The sequence below is a fragment of the Notolabrus celidotus genome, chromosome 15 (assembly GCF_009762535.1).
Source record: "Notolabrus celidotus isolate fNotCel1 chromosome 15, fNotCel1.pri, whole genome shotgun sequence".
Lineage (NCBI taxonomy): Eukaryota > Metazoa > Chordata > Actinopteri > Labriformes > Labridae > Notolabrus > Notolabrus celidotus.
In genome coordinates, this window is record NC_048286.1 from 17,216,936 (window position 1) to 17,239,324 (window position 22,389).

The following is a 22,389-nucleotide window of genomic DNA, read 5'->3' on the forward strand; positions in this document are numbered from 1 at the left end:
AATTGTTTGATAAAATAAAGCACACTTTATTGACATATTTCAGTGCACTCAGCAGGAATCGTGACGTGACACTATTTACTCCTTTATTTCAAAACTAGCATGCTTATCCAAGATAAGCATCTAAACAGCTTTTTGTACAATCTCTACAGTCAAACAAAAGTCAGAAAAAAAACCTAAAATGTGTGTTAATTGAATGGGTGTTGTGTTTCAATCTTGTATGAATGCATATAGGATCCGTGGTCTGGGATTGTGTTTCCTTAAGCCTTGCTCTTTTTGCAGTTCTTGAGCGCGTCTGCCAGGGCGTGCAGTGCCATGTCAGCATTACTCTTCTCACAGTTGTATCCCATCAATCCGATCCTCATCACCTAATGGAATAGAGAGGTGCAAAGAACAGAGCATCAGAGCCAGCAGTGACTCAGCAGCATGAATCAGAGACCAAACTGATGACATGACGTCTCGTTGGGACTTATTTGTGTCTGTACAGTGAGGGAGTGTAAAAGTTGGGATTAAGGTGGAGATTTATGTCTGCAAATAATAATTCTGAAATGATTATCCACTGTGCAGTAGAAGCAGCAGCAGCAGCAGCAGCTCACCATGCCGATGGAGGGGCCTAGGCCTCCAGTCATCTCCATCTGATGGTTTTTCATAATGTAGGTCAGCAGCCCCCTCCAGTCATAGCCTTCAGGGATGGCAATGGTGGTGACAGAGGGAAGCCTCAAGTCCTACAAACACAAAATGTCAATGTCTTTACTGTTTTTAATCACAAAACACTGGTCACCTTGCATATTTTTCTGTTAATGTCACACCCGATCAGGGATGAAGAGCTTGAGACCCAAGTCTTCCAGTCCTCTGTATAGGTAGGCTGCCACCTCTTTGTGTTTCTTCCAGGACTCCTCCAGCCCCTAGAGGGAGACAAAGATCCATGGATAATCAGGCAAGAAGGGCCATCACTGCTATCTCAGATCGTTTCAAGGCTAATTCAGAGAGCCATATCCATTGTATAACAAAAAATACTGACAGTTTCTTTCTCAGGGGAGAATGTTATGTATGTACTTGGGTGTTGATATATAGATATATAACACCAATTTTATGTAGAGCACAAATATATAGCCAAGCATATAGCACACAGTTTATACTTCTATCAAACACTGATGTAAAAGAAACACCATATGGAGAGGGTGCTCGCAGCAAGACACTTGCCAAATATGGTGTTAATCCTAAAGAAGGTACAGATCCCAGAAGTAGAGAAACTACAAAAGCCATGATGTGTCTCGTTACCTTTTCAGCAAGAATGGCCAGACTCTCTCTCAGGGCAAAGAATCCAGACACAGGACCAGTGTGGTGGTATCTTAAACCCAGAGCACACAAGATCAAATATGAGTCTTATAACAAACACAGGTTAAGAACTGTTGAGAACTTTTTCAGGACTATTCCAAATCTTACATTCTTTTCTTAAGTATCAAAGGAAATAAAACATGAAATATTTTTTAGTCTCATTTAATATAGATTGTCTGCTCCAGTCACAAATCTAGCTAACGTAGTGTTTTGGTGATCTGAAGAATCTGAAAATAGACTTACAATCTGGCTGGTTGGCCATCACAGCCCCAGTAGTTGGACAAATGAGTCATATCAAAGAGATAGGAGACTGGCTTTGTTTTCCTGTTGAACATCTTGTTGCTGTGAGAGATAGAGCAATATTTGCTTCAACAACTCATCTATCTCCCTTTTCATCACAATTAAGGACTCAGTCACAAAAGGATGCATGCAGAAACACCACACACTCCCTCCTCACCATGCTCTGTCATTAAAGGAGACAGGTGCTGTGCCAGGAGGTGCATTCAGAGCCTTCTGAGAACCAGTGTACAGGATGTCAATATCTGTGGGTGCAATGAGAAGCAGATCATATCACATACAAGCACAAGGAAGCAGGTCAGCAAAATATAATCCGTCATCTTTGTCTTACTTTGCTTGTCCATAAAAATTGGTGCTGCACCAAGTGATGCAACTGTGTCGACCAGGAAGAGGCAGTTATGTCTGCAAGAGTCAAAGAAAACAGTCAGCAAGGACAAACGTGAGATATTTGGTATTCAGGTAAAGCCATCATGGTGTGTTAGAGGCCCACTTCCTGCAGATGTCTCCAATTCCATCTACTGGGTGACAGAGGCCAGCCGAGGACTCTCCGTGTGTGAGGAAGAACAGAACAGGCTTGTGTTTTTCCATGGCCTACAGAAAGATGTTAAAAGGAACACCACAGGTTTCTTTGAATGTAATATTGCTTAGTCATGTTTTCATTATGATAGTTCACTCCGGAATCACATTGTATTTTTTTCTCTTGTGGCTGCTTTTTGGGCTGATCCGGAATCATTAGGCTTACCTGTTCAATTTCCTTATTGCTGAAATATCCCCCAGGTGTTTTTACCATTCTGTGTACATTGGCACCTAAACAGAGAGATACATTGGATTGATAATTAGGCACGCCGCCACTTTCTGTAGTTGTCTTTATTCCTTGGAAACCCGACGAACGCGTGCGTAAAACTGTGCGTAAAGACATACCCATTCTTTCCGCGATTTCGGCAACGCGCTCTCCCCATATTCCGTTGATGGCAACGAGCACGCTCTCTCCGGGCTCCACCGTGTTGAACACTGCACACTCCATAGCCGCGTGCCCTGAGCCGCTCATTGCTATCGTCATGTTGTTTTCTGTCTGAAAGGCGTACTGGATCCCTTTCTTGATGTCATTCATGATCTGAGAAACAATTAAAGCCCTTTAGCCTTACTCAGCAGGTAATAGGTTTCAATTCCTCAAGTTGTTAGAATGTTGCTTATGCTCAATTACGCATAAAATCAAAGAACCTTGTTACAGTGAAAGTGTTGATTAGTGTGCTTGAAAGAAAGATTCGAAAATCTGGAAAAAACACCAGCGTCATGATCTGTGTGAACACACACCTCAAGCTACTTTTAGTCTCATAAACTATCTGTGCAGTATAGAAAACGCTTCCAAACAAATATTCTCATGAAAATGAAAACAAAGTGTAACCACTCTGAACTATTTATGATGATGTTTCTGTGCTACAAGTTTTACTTGAGACTTGTCTGAAGTTACAAAATGGTCCAACTTGTGACGTTTAGTACTTCAGTAAAGATGCTTATTTCCATCTTATAGTTTCTTACAAAGAAGACATTGCGTTTACCTCATACATTTCTGGATGCAGGTGACCAATGATTGGTCTTCCTCCTGCAGCTAAGACACGTGGAGGTACGTTTGAGGGTCCTGGTCCGAACAGATATCGCATAGGGGCCTCCAGCGGCCGTAGCATGCAGGCCGGCGGTGGGATAGTGACGGAGGACATGGAGCGGTCCAGGCGCTGCAGCAGCGGAGCGCTCCTTGCTGTCAGTGGACTGTCGAGGGCCGCTGCTGCCTGCTGGGCGAGCAGCGCGCTCCGGCTGAACAAAGCCCGCTGCATCACGGCTGGTGGTGTCCCGGTTCCTGAAAAGCCTGCACCAGAGAGATCAGCACAGAGACTGAGCGTGAATGTGGGTTTTGGCTGAAGATTTAAAACAAACAGGTCTTTGACCTGTTGGCCACAGCGTCTGTGCCTTCCCCTTATTTCTAATCCTGCCCTTGACTTCAGGCAACAAGGGACACAATGGCATATCAGGTTATGAGTTAAGGTGAAAAGAATGTTATTCAGTGGTTTTTAGGCAGACTTTTGGGACAGTCAAAGACACAACACACAACTTTGGAGGTTAATAAATCAGAAAAATAAAAAAGTCCTGGTTTCTGAGAAGCATTTTCATCACTTTAATGGCTTTATTGTCAATTATAATCACTGTAAATGATCCTTTATTTGGATAGTGTCCTCGCTGAATGTTTATGAAAAATAAGATTCAAAAAAGACAATCCAAGGCCCCTATTTAAACTTTTAATAAGTCAGGCTAATGCAAACGCTCATCAGTGTATATTCTAACAGTATTGTCCAAATTAGGATCCATCATTTCCGTTCTGTATTTTAAACACTTGACCTTTGACCTCTTTTGAAAAACATAGAATTTGCACTTTGCAGCGTAAAACCGGTTCAGGTCTGTTATCAGGTGGCTTTGTTGATTTTGTCTGCACCTTCAGTGAGAGAAGCATTACGTTTGTAAAGAGGAGTCTCCTCTCAGAGAGCCAATCTGCTCTCTCAGCGCAGTACAAGAGGGGACAGCCAAAAAACCTCACACACTCACTGACGCACACACACAAACACACAGAGGTACACATCAGTACTTAATGTTATGAAACTCGATTGTTTTTCTTGTTTCCAAAGTGTCACATAATAGGCTCAAAGGTTTTTCCCAAATGTTGCTATTTTAATGTATAACTATCAAAGTACAGTTGTGCCATCTGCCTCAAGTTACTGAGTCAAGAGAGACAGAGAGAGATTGATAGAGATAGATGGATAGACATCAAGATAGAATATACAATCATATATAAAACAGAAATAGGGATTATTATAGCAAAACAATAAAAATTTACATGTTAGTAATATGTGGAATTGCAGCTAAAAGACAGAGATATCTGTGTTTTCAATAATTACTTCAGATTTTTATTATTTCATTATAGAATTACTGTAGGTCACCAAATGTCCTGAAACATGTTTTTATGTTCAAGGTCAAACTGACTCATCATGTAATTGTCAGACAGTTGTTTTTGTGACTTTGGAAAAAATATAAAGGGTGTTCAGAGTGCTATATTTTAAACAGATGTTTAAGTATGTTAAATATTGAAAGATAAGAAAATAACACCTTAACTTCTCTGGTGAAACATTTACATCAAGCTTCTACTGTGATGTTAAAGATTTATTTCACTTACATTTAAAATGGGGTATTTTTCTTTTAGACATCCAAACACCAGAAAACGTGTTTTTTTCTAAATCAACTAAAGACACACTAGTTTAAATTATTCTCTTACTTTTCTCATTATAAGTGCAGCCTCATATTTCTGCCAATATGTCAGAGCCCACAAAATAGTCAGAAGGTGCCCCTCTTTGAGCCCGGCTGGGTAAATGATTACAGCTCTGGTAAATAAACGGGACTAGCTGATGACCTTTGCAATGAACAGAAACTCAAAATATGTCCAAACAGCGCAAGAGGAGGAGCTGGGGGACAGAGAGGGAGAAGCATACAAGTATATCCACAGGGGGGTGCCACTGAACTGTCAAGTTCAAGCCTCAAAAATGTGATGTTATTTACAAGGTCATGGGCTCTACAGCTCTTCTTTAACATTACAGAGAGATTATTTAATTTACCAAAATCATGACTTTTGAAAATAAGGTCCGTACATTAGTATCTACCGCCACCAGTTTTTTCAGATATGGTTCTTTTTGTTAGAAAAACACGAATTTAATAGAACTTATCATCCTTGTGTTGCAAAATATGCTTTAAAAGTTGGCATTCTGTAAAGAGAAAGTCACTGGGTTATGACAGTGTTTAAGAATAAAAAGTTTACAAGCAGGTTCTTTTGACTATAACACTTAAATCCATACTTGTTTTATATATACCCTTTTTTTTAATAGTAAATCATAGCTGCAGCTATGTAGAACAATCAACAGATTATCATACATCATACAATTTAACTAAGAGGAAGAGCTGGTGTAAGTACTCCAATATTTGAATTTTAAAGCTCCTGTTAGAACTTAAGGTGTTGATTTTTGCTCTCCCCTGTGGACATAATGATCCTACCCGGTCCTGTACATTGGTAATAAGTGTTTCTTGACCTAAAAATGTCATCCTGCTCTCTTCAAACAATCATTTGTATAAATCACTAAGAATCTTTGCTGAGGCAGGTGAAAAAAAAGCTGTCAGTGGCACACAGTGGTTCCCCTGGTCTGACACCAACCCCCCACCAGTGGTTTAATACATTAAAGATAACTATATAGATATATTCACTGTTCTTGTTTATGGCCTGTCTAAAACAAGCAGATTTTTTCTAAGTGGCAGTCAATCTCTCGAAGAAATCCCTCGTTCAATCCTTCAAACGACGGCAAAATCAAACTGGCCGATGGTTCAAAATGGATTCTATGGCAAACAGGAACCTTTAAAATACAACCAAGAACTGTAATTATTTTGTATTCTTTTTTTTATCTCTTTCAGAAATCTTTAACTACACAATTAAAGGTTTATACTGATCAACACATACAGAGTGAAGTAGTTTGACTGGAGACAACTCAAACACGATTAGTGTCTGATAGAAACATAACATTCATTTTACAGTAAAAATATCTGCACCAAAACATGCAAGAAAGAAAAAAAAGAGGCTCAAGGAGAAAGGGTAATGCAAAAAATATAAATCTTTGCTTTTCATCTTTTCAATACAGTCACAAATCACACAGTTTCACCTTGTTTGCTTTTATAGGCATTAAAGAGACATCAACATTGGTCCATTTCACAACCAGCTAAAAATTCCTCACATGAGCTTTAAGTGTCTGAGATCAACTAAAGTCTTGAAGTTAATATAGGTCAATACCTTTAATTAAAACAAAAATCAAAACTCATTTGCAACCTTGTTCTGACCCTGTGACAAATCACATGGGTACACATGGAGTGGAATCATGAGACACGAAAGTTGAGATTAAATTTTTTTTCTGTCAGTCATGCTACAGTAAGCTGTTACAGGGCTCAAGAGCTATAATGTAGCTGTAACACAGTGTTATTCAAGACACTCAGCATGTGAGAGCAGTCTTATCGAAAACAACAAATCTAGATGAGTTGTGAAAAGGAGCCAATTATTTTCTTCTCAAATACTGTAATGTTGAGGCACCTGCATTCTTGACTGACTTCTAACCTCTACTCTTCAGCTCTGATCTAAACACAGTGATAATTCTTGGTGTTGAAGTTTTACTCAAATGGTGCATTTTCCTGGAGGGTGAGACCTGGGAATAGTTGCTTTTTGTACCTTCAGAGTAATATAGCTTCATAATTGAACAGTTTTTTGAAAACTGTGCTGATGTAATATATTTTTATCTCCATGTGAAGGAAAGTAAGTGAGACCCCTAGGCGAGCTTGTTTTGTGACTTGTTTCTCAGATCAAGCTTCGAGCTGTTGTTAGAGGGATATTTTCTGTAACTTTGCAGATCTGGGTTGCTGCACTTCAGTTAAATTTCTATTTAATTATTACTATAACCCCCTACTCTTTTATCGTCACCCATCTTTGTCTGTGTGAGGCCGGTTATGGTGGCCCTCTCTCCTCGCTCTCTGCCTGCTGATGATGCTGATGCTGATGTCATCACCCCCGTCCAGCATCCCTGCCACAGCAGCACCGCCATTTTCCTCTCATTTCAGACCGACTGAACCGCTGGAGCATCCCGCACCAATCCACCCTGTTTATGAATCTGGCTCCTCCTCCCCGTCTCCCACTCTCGTCTGTAGTTGACGCACCGCTGCCCACCACCCAGCGCTGCTGAAGCTGAGTCTCAATCCCTCTGCCTCTCCCTTTCTCCGGCGGATTCTCCATGTATGGATGCGCAGAGGATAGGGATGCTGTAGGTTGACCAAAAGACAGAGAGAAATACAACTAAAAACCCAGACTGGTGGAGACGTTTCAAGAAGGAGGGACCGGAGGGTTCTGCTTTTGAATGGGCAGAGGAGGATTCACCCTCTGCGGTCGTCGAGTGTGAGCTGCGGAGGTAAGAGATGGCTCCTCTGAGATGTTTTTCATGGCACAGCAGTGCGTTAACGCGTGTCACGCCTTAGTGAGGACAGCAGGTGTGTAGTGTTGTGTTAGGTGTGTTGCTGATTTCGAGGCCTTTCTGCACGCGCGGAGATAAATAGGGACGCTGCGGCAGGCTGTTTGATGTTTAATTCCGCTGCTGTCAACAAATGTCCTTTTAAATTAGCGTATTGAATTCACCTTTTACAGAAACGACGCCCTGAATTGGGACGATATAAATATGAGTTTATGAAAGCTGTAAATGACATGTTATATTCCATAATGTGCGCTGACCTCCTTTCTGACGCAGTGTTTGATGATTTTGTGTTTACGCGGCCCTCTCTTCGAGGTGCGGCAGGCGAAGCAAGATGGAGGAGACAATATTTACATGGCTGAACCGCTAATGCCATCTCACATTTTCTCCACAGTTTCCCAGAATGTATCCTAAATAGATAGCTTCATATGTTAAGCGTAATTAGGAGGATTGCATTGTATTTTTCATCGACAGAGGCTGAGAAGGTGGATTATATGCCCAGTTGACCCTAGTAATCTCGTCATAAAAGAAAAAACAGCATTTAGGGTTTTAACGAAAAATAAGAGACTAAAATCATTGAAAATAAATGTAGATATCAAGTGAGTTCATCCTGGAATTGTCTGAATTTGTTATATTCCTATCAGCAGTGAAGAGGCAAAGTTTGATCACAATGCCTTCGGCCTTCATAGATGAGACCATGGTCAGGGATTGATGTCTCAAAATAAGCAGCCATTTTAGTGTATTAGAGCAGAGATGCTCATGCAGGATCATCCTGCCAAATAAAGGCCAGGCCGTTTAGTCAGCGTGTTGGAAAAGCTGAGTGTCAGACTTATGCTGTATTGACTGATCCAGAACCTAGAAATGGAGGATGTGTCAGTGATAGCTTTGTCGTTGCACCATCAAGACCCTGTCCTCACTATTAAATCATAACCCAACAACATAACATGGATTCATCATATTGTGGTTGTGTTTCAATGCAACGTATAATGTAGAAAACACAAGCCCACTCTGCATCCATCCATCTGTATCCTAACCTCTCATCATCTACCTGTGCAGGTGCCACGTGTGTGTGTGTGTGTGTGTCTGTCTAGCCAGACAGATCTTCAGCTCCTCTGCTCACCCGCTCATTCACCTGTGACATGGCGGGTGCTTCGGTTAAAGTGGCGGTGAGGGTCCGACCCTTCAACTCCCGAGAGATCGGGAAGGACAGCAAATGTATCATTCAGATGACGGGAAACACCACAAGTGAGTTTGAATTCAAGACCTTTTGTCAACTGGGGGCCTCAAAGATATGTGTATCATGGTTTTAATTTCAAGCTTCACTTTGCTCACCTCACATCAGAGTCAAACTTACTACGAGCTGCAACAAACACTTTATTCCATTATCAGCTTCTTAACAAGCAAATTCTCTGTCTGGTCATTATGATCTGACATCATCAGCCTTTTTTTTTATAAAAGTTTAATCACACAAATTGGAAAGAAGTTTTTCTTTCTGTCGTGTTAAAAAGGAAATTTGCAAATATTTGGCAGTTTTTCCTCAGCCTGTTTTATTGGTTTTCAAAATAAAGTTACTGCTTAGTTAACTGTAAATTGTAATTTGAATACACATTTCAGATGTAAGGCAAGTTAATAAAAGCAGGTTTTTTCTCACAGTAAAGAGATATAAAGTAGGAGATATGTTTTTTGATGCAGCCAGTGGGATAAGTGCAATTATGAAAAATGACCTTTCTTCAGATATAAATAATTAATGACTTTAAGAATAAACATCCTCATGGTTTAGTACGGTTCAGCAACACATGAATATAACAGATTTCCCTTGTGTCATCAAAAATGTTGTTATGGTATGAAATAGAAGGTGCATATTAGACGAACAAATATTATATTATATTATGCTTATTAAATGTGCCATGCATACAGTATGTACTCCATCTGATGGTGGTCCTCTATGGTCACATCTTCCTTATGTTTTCATATATTATTATTACTGATAGTTATTTTTCTCAAAAGAAATAAAAACATATTAGTATGTTACTGAAACACTGTACGGAATATGAAAACTGTACAGTGAAAACATGCTGTTACATTTTTTCATAGGCACTGTGATGACTTTTAATTGATCCTGCTGGTAAATAATCTTCAATTAATCTAGAACTAATGAATGTATGAAAGGCTCTTCAATATTGTCACCTTATAGTCTGCTAACCAGGATCACAACATGTCCATATGAATAATTGTGGTAGTGTGATACAGCAGTAAAGTCATGTATGAGACAATGTATGTATATTTTGGTCATGCCTCTAGAATCATGGCGCTGTTTTTTTCCTCCTCCTTTAACTTAGATTGAGCCACGTTCAGCACGTTTAACCTCAGCTATTTGTCCCTGCAGCGACAGGAGGGTGGGCAGGGAGGCATGCAGCAGCAACATGGCAGCAAACAAAAGCTTCAGTCAGGCCTGTGTGTGTGTGTGTATTTGTGTGTGAAAGTGTGTGTGTGTGTGTGTGTGTGTGTGTGTGTGTGTGTGTGTGTGTGTGTGTGTGTGTGTGTGTGTGTGTAGCCCTTCTCATCACACGGGTTGCAGGAACCAAAAAGGCCCCCTTGTTCTGGTTGAGCCTAGATCAGCTGATCTGTGTGTGTGTGTGTGTGTGTGTGTGTGTGTGTGTGTGTGTGTGTGTGTGTGTGTGTGTGTGTGTGTGTAAAAAAGAAAGGGAGTTTGTCAGCCTCCTGTGCCTGTGTGTTTTTAATGACTTTATTTGAACCAAACATTAGGACTTTTATTATTTCAAACCAGCACACTCACCAACACTTGGCCCACAGTTTGCAACAATCATCCACTGCTATTTATCTGCATTATGGTCACTCTGTCCCTGCTAAAGGATATGCAGGTGCATTGCTTAAATAATTGTATGGGCCGATGGATGGATGCATGGTCACATTGTTGGCTTCTGAGTCCACGTTCCAGCAGGATGTTGCTGCTGCTGCTGTAGTTCTGAACTCATCCATAGGGGGCGATGCAGTAGATTCAGTTGACAGCCAAAAGGGAACCTGGTCTTGCTCAGCTCTTATTATGTATTCTACTGTGCACCTCATCCCTCCTCTCTTTAAAAAGGATGAGTAGTGCATTTCAAAGTCCTGCTTTCACTAAGAAATATATAGAAAGTTTGATTTGCAATGGTGAAATGCTGATACCAAGAGTGCAAATTCACAACATAAATAAGATGTTTCAAAATAAGAATAAACACAGCAAACCTCTTGCTGAGGTTTTTTCTGTTTGAAGGTAGAAAGTAGAAATGAAGTGCTGTGCGTAGTATTTCTAGTGTCCTTATTTTCACAGTAAAACCAGATTGTGATTATTATTCTTCTGTACTGTAGAAAAATGATCATGTTGTTTTTTTCCTCTTAAAATTATCACAATCACAGAACATTCAGTCACCCTATTAACTGCAGATGTAATCATTTAACTCTGTACGATGTTCTTCTCACACAACTATCTCAAGAACATATTTTTTGTAAGACATTGAGTGTAAACAAACTACAGAGTGAGAGCAGTCTTATATAGTTTTCTTATCTAGTTAATACAGTCTATGAGTGTTAGGGAAGGGGTGGGAGTCTTGTGCTCACAACATTCTCAGTAATGTTTCCAAAGAAGAGTCAGTGTTGCATTATTTCTGTTTTGATACCTGTATGAGATTTTCACAACTCTACTGAGAGTTTTGAGAAAAAAAAGGGGCTTCATAGTTTTCAACTAACGTGTTAAATCATGTTAAAGTAACTGGATATAGATTATCATTAGAATAGTGCCTGATGCAGCTCTCTGGTCTGTTCAATTTGTCAATTTTCAGCGATCCTGAACCCAAAACAGCCAAAAGAAAACAAGAGTTTCAACTTTGACTATTCTTACTGGTCACACACCACGGTGAGTTTTACTGCATCTCTTGTCACATTTTTTTTTTTGCGCTATAACTTAACTCAAGTATTTGATTGTTGAGCTAAGTTTGAGTATTTTACTTGATATCAGAACAAAATTGTTTTGTGCGTGTTGTGAAAATGCTAACTCTCCTTTTGTTCCTCATTTTATTTCCACTGCTCTCCCTCTTTGTCTGCAGCCTGAGGACATCAACTATGCGTCCCAGAAGCAGGTGTACAAGGACATCGGAGAGGAAATGCTGCTTCATGCCTTTGAAGGCTACAACGTGTGCATATTTGCTTACGGACAAACCGGAGCTGGGAAAAGCTACACCATGATGGGACGGCAAGAGAAGGACCAGCAGGGAATCATTCCTCTGGTAACACAAAGTTCACCTCTGATCAATAATCAAGAACAAAATTAGAAAGAGTTTGAATCTTTCATACTAACAAAACACATCTCTTCTTCTCTTGAATTATTGTTAATGTGACATTTCTCTGTTCTTTGTTTTTCTGTCAGCTGTGTGAGGACCTTTTCACCAAGTTCAACGACAGCAATAATGACAACAGCATGTCTTACTCTGTGGAGGTGAGTGACTTGAAACTCCACCAGGAACACTCCAAACTTTTATTTACTTTTTATTGTCAAGGTGGCTATTGAGTTCTTATGATACTAGATGAATAACCGCAACATAACCACTTATTCTTCTCCTGCAGGTGAGTTACATGGAGATCTACTGTGAGCGTGTGCGTGACCTGCTGAATCCCAAAAACAAAGGAAACCTGCGTGTCAGAGAGCACCCTCTGATGGGACCATATGTTGAAGATCTGTCCAAGCTTGCTGTCACTTCGTACAATGACATCCAGGACCTGATGGACTCTGGAAACAAGGCCAGGTAAAAAAACCAGAAGAACTGGAATTAATAAATCTGTGGCAACAAAAAGTGATGGATGAAGCCGATTATGAAAGGAGGAAACAAATGAGTCAGCATTTTCCTTTCTTCCAGGACTGTGGCTGCTACCAACATGAACGAGACCAGCAGTCGCTCCCATGCCGTCTTCAACATCATCTTCACGCAGAAGAAACACGACATGGATTCAGAGAACACATCAGAAAAGGTTCAAGCTCATTACAATCACCTTGCATGAGCGATGGAAATTTCTGCCTCACAGATAAACAAATCAATAGGAGGAGTTATGAATTTCTTATTCTGAATCTTGTGTCACCTCGGCAGCTTCAGCAGAGACGCTGAGGAGCTGGAATGATTTGATTATGTTTCATGACCTGAGTGGAGGCTGTCTGTGGTTTTCTCTAATGGATGTACAGATTGAAAACACTGTTTTGTTTCCAGACCACTTGGTGCAGGTTCAGCTGTAATGCATGGTCATTTTGGTCATTTCGTCTTGTTTTTGAAAATATTCTGTATCATCTCAGGTCAGTAAGATCAGTCTGGTGGATTTGGCTGGCAGTGAGAGAGCTGACTCAACTGGAGCTAAAGGGACCAGACTGAAGGTGAGTGGAAGAAGCTAACAGATGTAAAGTTGTGGATTTAAAGTAGAAGAATAAACTCAATAAGATGGAAAGACGGACACATTTTTGCAAAGACTGACTTTTATTCCTTTGTAATTGCAGGAAGGAGCAAACATCAACAAATCTCTAACCACCCTGGGGAAAGTGATTTCTGCTCTAGCTGAAATAGTATGTTTGTTTTACACTTTCATGTAAAATGTGCTGCTACAAATCCTTTTTTTGTCTAAATAACAATTGTTGGCCTTTTTCTTATCCACTTTCAGGACTCCGTGCCAAACAAGGTCGGTAATCTCAACTACCAAACATTTAAAACGACAGACTTACTTAGACATTTAGATATTCTTCAAATGTTTTTTTTTCTGACATGAAAGAAAATGAATTGTGTTTTCTTTTCGCACAGAACAAGAAAAAGAAGAAGGTGGAGAGCTTTATCCCCTACAGAGATTCAGTCCTCACTTGGCTACTCAGAGAAAACTTGGGTATTTGAGCACATTGAAATAAACCTTCAGTTACAGATATCAGATCATTTCTGCATCAATTTCCACTTTGAACCATCTTTTTTTTCGTATTTTAGGAGGAAACTCTCGTACGGCCATGGTGGCTGCCCTCAGTCCTGCTGACATTAACTATGATGAGACTCTCAGCACTCTCAGGTGAGAAAAATGTCAACAATCTGTCCTTCAAGAAATGAGACGTGAGGATAATGTCACACTTACACCACAGGCTCAACCTGTCTGATAGATCTACAATGATTGAGCACCTTGTTATATATATTTGCATATTTATGAGGACAATGGATTTTATGTAGCTCAGTAGTGATTCGTATGTGTTGACCCTAACAAATGCAATCGGTCCTCTTTGCTCTTTGCATTAATTGTGTTGCTAACTTAAAGCTGGGGTTGGTAGTCTCGGAAAACTAGCATGAATTTGAATGTAGCATGTCTTCAGGACTCCATCTAACCCCTCCCCTCGGAGCTCCTCCAAAACGACGACCCCGCTCACATGCACAAGCGCTACTGATTTGCGACCAAATGATCGTAATTGATTCAAAACCGGTCCTCACCAAAACATTCTCATAGTGAAAGTTAAAAACACAAACAAACATGGCTACTGTTACTCACAACTGTCATGCTAGCATGATCCAGTTGTACTGGTGACACGATATCAGGAGAAAAGTTATAACACATATAATACTGTAACAGCTCTACTGTTTGTTAAACGTGTTCAGTGTAGATGTTCTTAATTCCTACAGTGTTGACAGTCAGTGAAGGCATCAGGAGAGGTGTAGAGTGTGCAAGCAGGAGAGAGGAGAGGAGAGGAGAAGTTGTTCATTCATTCAAACATTGATTGTTGCTTTGTTGGTTGGCGTGGTCAGGGCCGACAGAGACCGGTTAGTAAAGCTCAACGTGTTCACGAACCAGCTCGTCATCCCTACAGCGTCCGGACGGATGGACGCTACCGTACATACTTTTTCTATAGGACTTACTAGATGTCATTAATTCTTTTGCTTGTCAGAGCCCCCGTGGTGAGAGCTTTTTAGACTCTGATCCGGACTACAGTCCTGAGTAAAGCACCTCATTAGATCATAGGGGACAGGCCCGAGGTCGAGCGAGAGGGGCAGTAAATAGAGTCAGGGGAAGCAGAGGCAGAGGACAGGTAGTGAACGCTGGGGAATTGTACGTGCAGCAGGCGGGCAGAACGGCAGGACGGGATTTGATTGGTTTAAAATTTTGGCTCCCAAAAACGGTGATTGGTTGTTTTTTTTCCCAGGTTTACTCCGGCTGTAGATAGCAGCTTTTTGTCACTCCTTTTGAAGAACACATTATGTATTGATTGCCATCGGGACATAAAGACCATTTTAACCAGTATAGTTTATCTAAATCTGACTACCAACCCCAGCTTTAACAAACACATGCACCATTATTCCTACATTAACTCAAAGAAGCATCCTGATTTCAGGCTCATACTGTCATTAGTTGTGGTTAGATTGCAGAGCCTGATGAGGCATGTTATTGACTCATAATGACTTTCTGACCTTCAACCCTTCAGATACGCTGATCGTGCCAAACAGATCCGTTGTAACGCTGTGATCAACGAGGACCCCAACAACCGGCTTGTGCGCGAGCTGAAAGAGGAGGTGGCTCGCCTCAAAGACCTGCTGTACTCACAGGGCCTGGGAGACATTATCGAGAGTGAGTATCAAAGAAAAACACAAGTCTCAAGGCTTAAACGCTTGAACACTAGTCTAAATTTAGATATTATGTGCCAGTGTTTGTCTAACAATACATTTTAGACAGGGGATAAAGTCCTAGAGTGTGGGTGTCCTCACACTCATTCTCTTTTCTCCTCTGTCTTATCAGCGTATCGCTGCACCGGTCCCGTCATCGCTGGTTTGAAATGTGTGTATGACTCTAGAAAGCCTGCGCTTCGCAAAATAAAAGAAATCAATCCCTGAGAGGTCTTTCTTCTCCACCACACCAGAGACCAAACTAACCATCCCCCCAAAAACTCACCCTGTAGTGACACCTGACAAAAATCTTAGTCAAGTAAATTGAAACTTTATGGAATTACTTAGCAAAAAAACGCCAATCCATCAGGTTAATGAACCTTTTTATCTTTTAAGTTACTCTTTTCTCAAGAATTCTCCAAAATGGCCTCCTTTTTTTCCCCAGTTCTGTTTTTTTCTCTATTATTTAATCTGTAAAGCTCAGCCACTTTCATCCTCATAACACAGTTTACTTTGTGACTGAGATACCCCTTACACTGTGATCCTTCAGAATATCATTAAGAATCTGCAGCAGACCAAAGCACAGAAAGCTTTGACGTAAAGCATGCTGCTTTTTCCACGATGATTGAAAGCAACAGACGTTGAATAAAGGACAGTGTGGGAGGAAGCCATTTTAGATTTCTGAGAAGCTCTTTTCTTCGCGTCCTGGTTCTCTGTGTGTGGAGCTCATCGAATGAGTTGAGTGCTTAAAGGCCTGCATTGCTAGCAAAGGCTGTGCTGAACAGTTTGAAGACATTAACTCAAGCAAATCACCAGAAAAAAAGAAGAAACTGTGTTTGGTCCTAATGCATTGTAGAGACGTTAATAATTTTCTTTCTCATAACATTGTCATGCTTGTAAGCTTGTGGGGTGTCTACGTGTAGTACATCAGAGAAAGAAGTCTTTGACTCTATTTGGCATTTTGTGCTCTATCAGTTTGAGTTGCTATTTTCTCTCTTGTCTGTGATGGCTTTAGTAAGCAAATGACCTCTGCTTCTTTGAACCATTATTTGAGCTTTTTTCTTCTTCTTTTGTACTCCTCCCCGTTGTTCCCTCATTTTTTCCTTTTTTACCTGTTCCTCCGCGTGTTTCTCTCAATCAATCCCCGATGTCTCTTCGTAATTATCTGGCGTCTGCTCCTACTTTCTGTCCTACCTTTCCTTCGATCCTTCCTCCGTTCCTTCCTTGCTCACTCCCATGCAACGCCTCTCTCTCTGGCAGACCTGTGCGATTACAAGAACTTTGTGAATAATCGCCAGGCTGTCAATCAAAGGGGTGATCTTTCCACAGTGACCCATGTCATGACAGGAATGAGCCCCTCCCCGTCGCTCTCGGCCTTGTCCAGTCGAGCGGGCTCCATCGCCAACCTGCACGATCGCATCTTCAGCCCGGCCAGCGAGGAGGCCATCGAGAGGCTCAAGGTAGGGCTGACAGGGAAACTGATCAGATAGTGGAGCTAGGAAGAAATGATGTGAAAGGAAAAGAAAGGGATATGTTGAAAATGCTTTTTGTAAATCTAAGACTGAAAAGATGTCACACTGAAAACAGTGATCTCAAAGTACGTTGAAATATCTCACCCCAAAATTCCAGACATGAGTAGTTTTTGAAAATAAGCGTAAATCATTTCTCTGTATCAGATAAATGTTCTTATTTCAGTCTGGCTGTCCCCCTTTGCATCTCTGCCTTCATTAAGAGCAAGGAAGACAGGTGTCAGAGGAATAATCTCCTCTTTCCTCCTTGCTTTTGGGTGCTGACTGTTTGCAGTTTCAGGGTGCATCATTGTCAGAGCTTTGTCTTCATTTGCAGGAAACAGAGAAAATCATTGCAGAGCTCAACGAGACATGGGAAGAGAAACTACGACGTACCGAGGCCATCCGTATGGAAAGGTTTGTCAAACATATCCATGCATGATTTATGTTTTTAATTCTTTCAATCAATTTTCTTCAGCCTTTAGAATCCTGTGTATTGATGCTAATCGTGTTCCTGCCTCCTGCAGAGAGGCCCTGCTGGCTGAGATGGGTGTTGCAATGAGAGAAGACGGAGGCACCTTGGGTGTCTTCTCCCCGAAAAAGGTGTGTTGTCTTTCACTTTTGCACTACAGTCTGATCTGTTTAATACCTGTCTACACTCACTTAACCACTATTATCACAATTGCCACTTTCAGACCCCTCATCTGGTGAACCTGAATGAGGACCCGCTGATGTCAGAGTGTCTGCTGTATTATATCAAAGACGGCATCACCAAGTAAGCTTTTCTCTTATAACTTTGGCTCTGATGGTTGATCCAGATGCTGTGTTGTTTCTGGGAAGTTGTCTCACCTTGATTGCTGTGTCATTCTGCAGAGTTGGACGTGAAAACGCCAAAACTCGCCAAGACATTGTTCTCAGTGGGCATTTTATCCAAGATGAGCACTGCACCTTCAGCAGCACCACTGGCCCTCAGGGAGAAGGTAACAGCCCTCAGCTCTTCCTTAGAGATAAGAGATAAATATTATTACTTGTAGATCCACGTCCAGTTGATCGGAAAACATGTGTGTTATTAAATACTTTGTTTTAATACTTGATCTCCTCTTGAACAGGAATTGTCGTCCTGGAGCCATGTGAAGGGTCGGAGACGTACGTTAACGGGAAGAAAGTGACCTCTGACATTGTTCTGCGATCTGGTATGTGTGAGGCTTTGATCATTTTAGCAATATGTCATTAAACAACGAAAGCATGCCCAGAGAACAAACTGTAGAAATGTATCAGGAGGAAGAGGGAAGTCTGCATCAAATTATTATGCCAGTGTCCAAACAGATGTTTATGTGTCTTAATAGAAACTAACCCTACGTAATTTATTTTTTCATGCTAAAGTGGTCGTACTGTTATGTTCTCCTGTGTTATTTAGGAAACCGCATCATCATGGGAAAGAGCCACGTGTTCCGCTTCAATGACCCAGAGCAGGCTCGCATGGAGCGAGAAAGGACGCCGTGCGCAGAGACGCCGGTGGAGCCTGTGGACTGGGCCTTCGCTCAGCGAGAGCTGCTGGAGAAACAAGGAATTGATATGAAGCAAGAGATGGAGCAGAGGTGTGTGGAGAAGATTTATTGATGATGATGAGGATATTTACTAAAGTTATCTAAGTAATTATTAAGCATGCATTTCTTTATTTCTTAATTTATTAGGATCCCCATTAGCTTCCACATTGTGGTTGCTAGTCTTCCTGGGGTCCACACAACAAAACAAAACCAAGAAAAACTATTATTTAAAATCACACATTATCCATAAAACAAAGATGTAATAGCAGCCAATTATAAAAATCAAGAATGAAAATGAAAGAGAAACTAAGTATCTGAGCAAATAAACGATGAGTAGCATTAAACTACAAAATAATGGAAACAAAGACAAAATTGTCACAAACACATGGCATCAAAAATTAGACTTTCAAAACAGTGATTACATAAAAACGTCTATGAGGATTTCATCAACATTTGTTTAAGTGCATTTTTGAATCTCTTTCAGGCTTCAGGAGCTGGAAGATCAGTATCGCAAAGAAAGAGAGGAGGCCAGTAACCTGCTGGAGCAGCAGAGGCTGGTGAGTACAGGATTAAATGCATATGAAAGTGATGTACTTCACCAAGACACTCACAATGGATTGTATGTTTTGGTTTTAGGACTATGAGAGTAAACTGGAGGCCCTGCAGAAACAAGTGAACTCTCGGTACCTGGAGTCTCCTGAGGAAGAAGAGGAGCCAGAAGAGGAAGGTGATAACTGTCATTATGTTGTAATTGATTCATCAAATGATTATTTCTCTATTAGGCTCAACAGTGAACCCGCGTGTCTTCCTGTTTGTAGTGCCGTGGACAGAACGTGAGACCGAGCTGGCGCTGTGGGCATTCAGAAAGTGGCGTTTCTACCAGTTCACGTCTCTCAGGGATCTGCTGTGGGGCAATGCCATCTTCCTCAAAGAGGCCAACGCTATCAGTGTGGAACTAAAGAAAAAGGTGTTTGTTACTGGAAACACTGCTTGATACTGAAGATGTGATGTGGTGTGAGCAGTCACTCATGTTTGTGTATTTCATGTCATCCAGGTGCAGTTCCAGTTCGTCCTTTTGACCGACACTCTCTACTCACCCCTTCCCCCTGACCTGCTGCCTCCTAATGTGGCCAAAGAGAGGGAGAGACGACCTTTCCCCCAAACCATCGTTGCTGTCGAGGTTCAAGACCAGAAGAACGGAGCGACACATTACTGGACTCTAGAGAAACTCAGGTATATTTGTCATTACAAACTTGGGGAAGTGGTTAAGGGATATTTTTGCTCAAGTTATAAAGTAATGGACATGCAGACATTCATGCAGCAGCTCATCCAACACAGAAAGGCAGACTGTAACTTAGTTAACTTCTTTCTCTTTATACACTGCCCCCTGCAGGCAGAGGCTGGACCTGATGAGAGAAATGTATGACCGTGCTGCAGAGCTCCCCAGCAGCGCCGTAGAGGACTGTGACCACGCTCTGACCGGAGGAGACCCCTTCTACGATCGCTTCCCTTGGTTCCGTCTGGTCGGCAGGTTCGTCACAAACTAATCCGCACCAGATGTCACTCTTCTTCCTGTATTGCTCTTCGGTAATGCAATGAATGCTTCCTCATAGAGTCAATCTCTCCTTTTCCTCAGGGCCTTTGTGTACCTGAGTAACCTTCTGTACCCTGTCCCCCTGGTGCACCGTGTGGCCATCGTCAGTGAGAAAGGAGAGGTGAAAGGCTTCCTAAGGGTGGCTGTTCAGGCCATTTCAGGTACAGATTACTCTCAAGATTAGCTTCATCACTACTTTGTAGATGTTCCTTTTATTGTTTTAGAAATAAGCGTGACACTCGTCTAATGTCATGTCCATTTTTTTTACTCCTCAGCTGACGAAGAGGCCCCTGACTATGGCTCCGGTGTGAGGCAGTCAGGCACAGCTAAGATCTCCTTCGAGGACAAACAATTTGAGAAGGTACAATCTGTCCTGAGTCTGTTCTCTCATGTGTCCTGAACAGAATCAGATTAGCGTCTTGGAGACACACTTTGAGGGTGAACAAGGGTCATCTGAATCTTAAATTCCAAATGTTCTCCCTCCAGTTCCAGACTGAGTCGTGTCCCAGCACTCTTTCCCACTCCAACACCTCACAGGAGGAGCTGCGGATTGTGGAGGGAGAAGGACAGACTTCTGAGATTGGAATCTCTGCAGATGAGGTCAACAATAACACCTGTCCTGGCGAGGAGTCACCAGGTATGGAGATCACGACTCATTGAAAATCTTTTCCTCTTTTTTTTCTTCTTATCTTGTATAATAGACATTTTTTGCATGAGTTTCCATCCCTAGAGATGTACCCCTTCTTTGTTGTTCTCCCAGATTTTTTTTCTACTTTATTTACCCATTTAAGGGTTTTTTATTGTTTGATATTTTTTTTAACTCAAAGTTGTGAATAAATTAAATTATCCTCCACAATTTAAGCAAATGGGGATATAAAAATCTTCGACCTTAATGTAACTTTTGCCCACAATTAAAAATGATTGAAGCAAAAGTTTTATATTTGACAGAAGGAACTTGGTGCTGGTGGGGTAATTTTTGTCTGATCTGGAACACCCAGTATGTTTCCAGTGACATTAATTAATTTGCTATAAAGCAACCAAAATCATATCGCCCCTGTGTTGCTTTCTCAAACACCTTTACTGTTGTAACCCAGCTGATGTTCTTCGGACATTAGAGCTGAAATATGATACAAGATTCTGAATTTTCACATATAAAATAGAGACCTGTGCACGTCTGTGTTTCCTCTTTTTCATGTAGAACCCCTTGAGGTTCCTCACAGCCCGGTAAAGAGTTCAGGTCTTGGTCTAGATCTTCCTTTGGACCTCTCCCCAGAGAAAGCTCTGTCCCACCTGAAGATCGGCAGCACCTTCACTTTCAGAGTCACCGTCCTTCAGGCCTCCAGCATCTCAGCCGAGTATGCCGACATCTTCTGCCAGTTCAAGTGAGTCTGAAAGTCCACCAAAGTCCTAGAGCTGTGACTTAGTGTGAACAGTAAATGCCAAGTGCTGTTTTTTAAAATTATTTTTGCAGCTGAACTAGAATACATGCATGGATACAAAACAATTGGTGATCACTGCTAATGAATGATGACATGTGTCAGCCTACAGTCTTTCTCATTGTTTTGCTTTTTCCAGCTTCATCCATCGCCATGATGAAGCCTTCTCTACCGAGCCTCTGAAGAACACGGGCAGAGGACCTCCACTGGGCTTCTACCATGTTCAAAATGTAAACATCAGACATAACAATCAGACCTCCTATTAACAAACATTACTCATTACTTCTCCTACGGTATTTTCATGTCTTGTTTGAGTCGTGTTGTCTCTCTTCTCTAATAGATCACAGTGGAGGTGACTAAATCTTTTGTGGAGTACATCAAGACTCAGCCAATTGTCTTTGAGGTGTTTGGTCATTATCAGAAACAGCCCTTCCCTCCGCTCTGCAAAGACCTCATCAGGTAAGAGGACAGCTTTTTTTTTTTTTGAAATGAGAAGATATGACCTGTATTTGAGCTTAAGGATCCTCATATGTGTTGTCTTTGTCCTTTAGTCCACTGAGACCTACCAGGAGGCAGTTCCCCAGGGTGATGCCCTTATCCAAACCAGGTGAGCAGTGACTTTCAGTACTTGTGATATGGTTTACTAGTCTTGTATTTAAAATGTATTTGACTGTTAATGTATCTGTTTTCTAGCATTGTTATTTTCTTCCTCAATTAGCTTTTCAGCTGTGTTCAGCTTGCTCAAGTTTGATTTTGTCGTCTCACCTTCCCTCTAGTGCCAGCCACAAAGCTCAGCACTCTGACTCGCTCCACAGCAGGACCCTGTCACGCCAAATATGACCTCATGGTGTTCTTTGAGATCTGTGAGCTGGAAGCTAATGGAGAGTAAGTCACATCTCTTTGGCTGCTCACAGGAGATTAT

At 41.4% G+C, this 22,389-nt stretch overlaps 2 protein-coding genes across 6 annotated transcripts in view; one reads left to right on the plus strand and one right to left on the minus strand.

The window, feature by feature from the left end:
* kif1ab (kinesin family member 1Ab) overlaps positions 1-22,389 on the plus strand; it is a 32,388-nt gene that overhangs the window by 789 nt on the left and 9,210 nt on the right. Inside the window, exons 2-34 of one of the 4 annotated variants that reach the window (XM_034703866.1) lie at positions 7,321-7,664; positions 8,778-8,966; positions 11,561-11,634; positions 11,825-12,004; positions 12,145-12,213; positions 12,342-12,520; positions 12,632-12,743; positions 13,060-13,137; positions 13,258-13,323; positions 13,419-13,436; positions 13,556-13,634; positions 13,730-13,808; positions 15,205-15,347; positions 16,643-16,842; positions 17,228-17,307; positions 17,418-17,493; positions 17,586-17,665; positions 17,764-17,870; positions 18,000-18,083; positions 18,308-18,488; positions 18,922-18,994; positions 19,074-19,164; positions 19,256-19,404; positions 19,492-19,670; positions 19,831-19,968; positions 20,074-20,192; positions 20,307-20,392; positions 20,518-20,668; positions 21,230-21,413; positions 21,607-21,697; positions 21,808-21,926; positions 22,019-22,074; positions 22,244-22,352. In XM_034703866.1, coding sequence (XP_034559757.1) covers positions 8,861-8,966; positions 11,561-11,634; positions 11,825-12,004; positions 12,145-12,213; positions 12,342-12,520; positions 12,632-12,743; positions 13,060-13,137; positions 13,258-13,323; positions 13,419-13,436; positions 13,556-13,634; positions 13,730-13,808; positions 15,205-15,347; positions 16,643-16,842; positions 17,228-17,307; positions 17,418-17,493; positions 17,586-17,665; positions 17,764-17,870; positions 18,000-18,083; positions 18,308-18,488; positions 18,922-18,994; positions 19,074-19,164; positions 19,256-19,404; positions 19,492-19,670; positions 19,831-19,968; positions 20,074-20,192; positions 20,307-20,392; positions 20,518-20,668; positions 21,230-21,413; positions 21,607-21,697; positions 21,808-21,926; positions 22,019-22,074; positions 22,244-22,352 — 3,536 coding nt within the window. In that variant the 5' untranslated portion in view covers positions 7,321-7,664; positions 8,778-8,860. Of the gene's footprint in view, positions 1-7,285; positions 7,665-8,777; positions 8,967-11,560; positions 11,635-11,824; positions 12,005-12,144; positions 12,214-12,341; positions 12,521-12,631; positions 12,744-13,059; positions 13,138-13,257; positions 13,324-13,418; positions 13,437-13,555; positions 13,635-13,729; positions 13,809-15,204; positions 15,348-16,642; positions 16,843-17,227; positions 17,308-17,417; positions 17,494-17,585; positions 17,666-17,763; positions 17,871-17,999; positions 18,084-18,307; positions 18,489-18,921; positions 18,995-19,073; positions 19,165-19,255; positions 19,405-19,491; positions 19,671-19,830; positions 19,969-20,073; positions 20,193-20,306; positions 20,393-20,517; positions 20,669-21,229; positions 21,414-21,606; positions 21,698-21,807; positions 21,927-22,018; positions 22,075-22,243; positions 22,353-22,389 lie in introns of those variants that run through there. The other 3 variants (XM_034703868.1, XM_034703869.1, XM_034703867.1) reach the window with 3 other exon arrangements.
* On the minus strand, positions 3-3,715 carry agxtb (alanine--glyoxylate and serine--pyruvate aminotransferase b). 2 transcript variants are annotated; one of them, XM_034703871.1, is made up of 11 exons: positions 3,192-3,715; positions 2,554-2,746; positions 2,375-2,439; positions 2,123-2,223; positions 1,964-2,034; positions 1,793-1,877; positions 1,579-1,677; positions 1,279-1,348; positions 807-902; positions 594-722; positions 3-365 (listed from the first exon to the last, which is right to left on the minus strand). In XM_034703871.1, exons 1-11 carry the CDS (start codon positions 3,462-3,464, stop codon positions 258-260), a joined length of 1,290 nt encoding a protein of 429 aa, XP_034559762.1. In that variant the 5' UTR covers positions 3,465-3,715; the 3' UTR covers positions 3-257. The 2 variants fall into 2 exon arrangements, with proteins under 2 accessions (XP_034559762.1, XP_034559764.1); XM_034703873.1 differs by lacking the exon at positions 3,192-3,715 and adding an exon at positions 2,854-3,051.

Coding starts and splice junctions, on each gene's coding strand:
- agxtb (XM_034703871.1), bottom strand. CDS start 3,464: ATGCAGCGGGCTTTGTTCAGCCGGAGCGCGCTGCTCGCCCAGCAGGCA. Junction 2,440..2,553: donor CGAAATCGCGGAAAGAATGG/GTATGTCTTTAC, acceptor CTCTCTGTTTAG/GTGCCAATGTACACAGAATG. Junction 2,035..2,122: donor ATTGGAGACATCTGCAGGAA/GTGGGCCTCTAA, acceptor TGACTCTTGCAG/ACATAACTGCCTCTTCCTGG.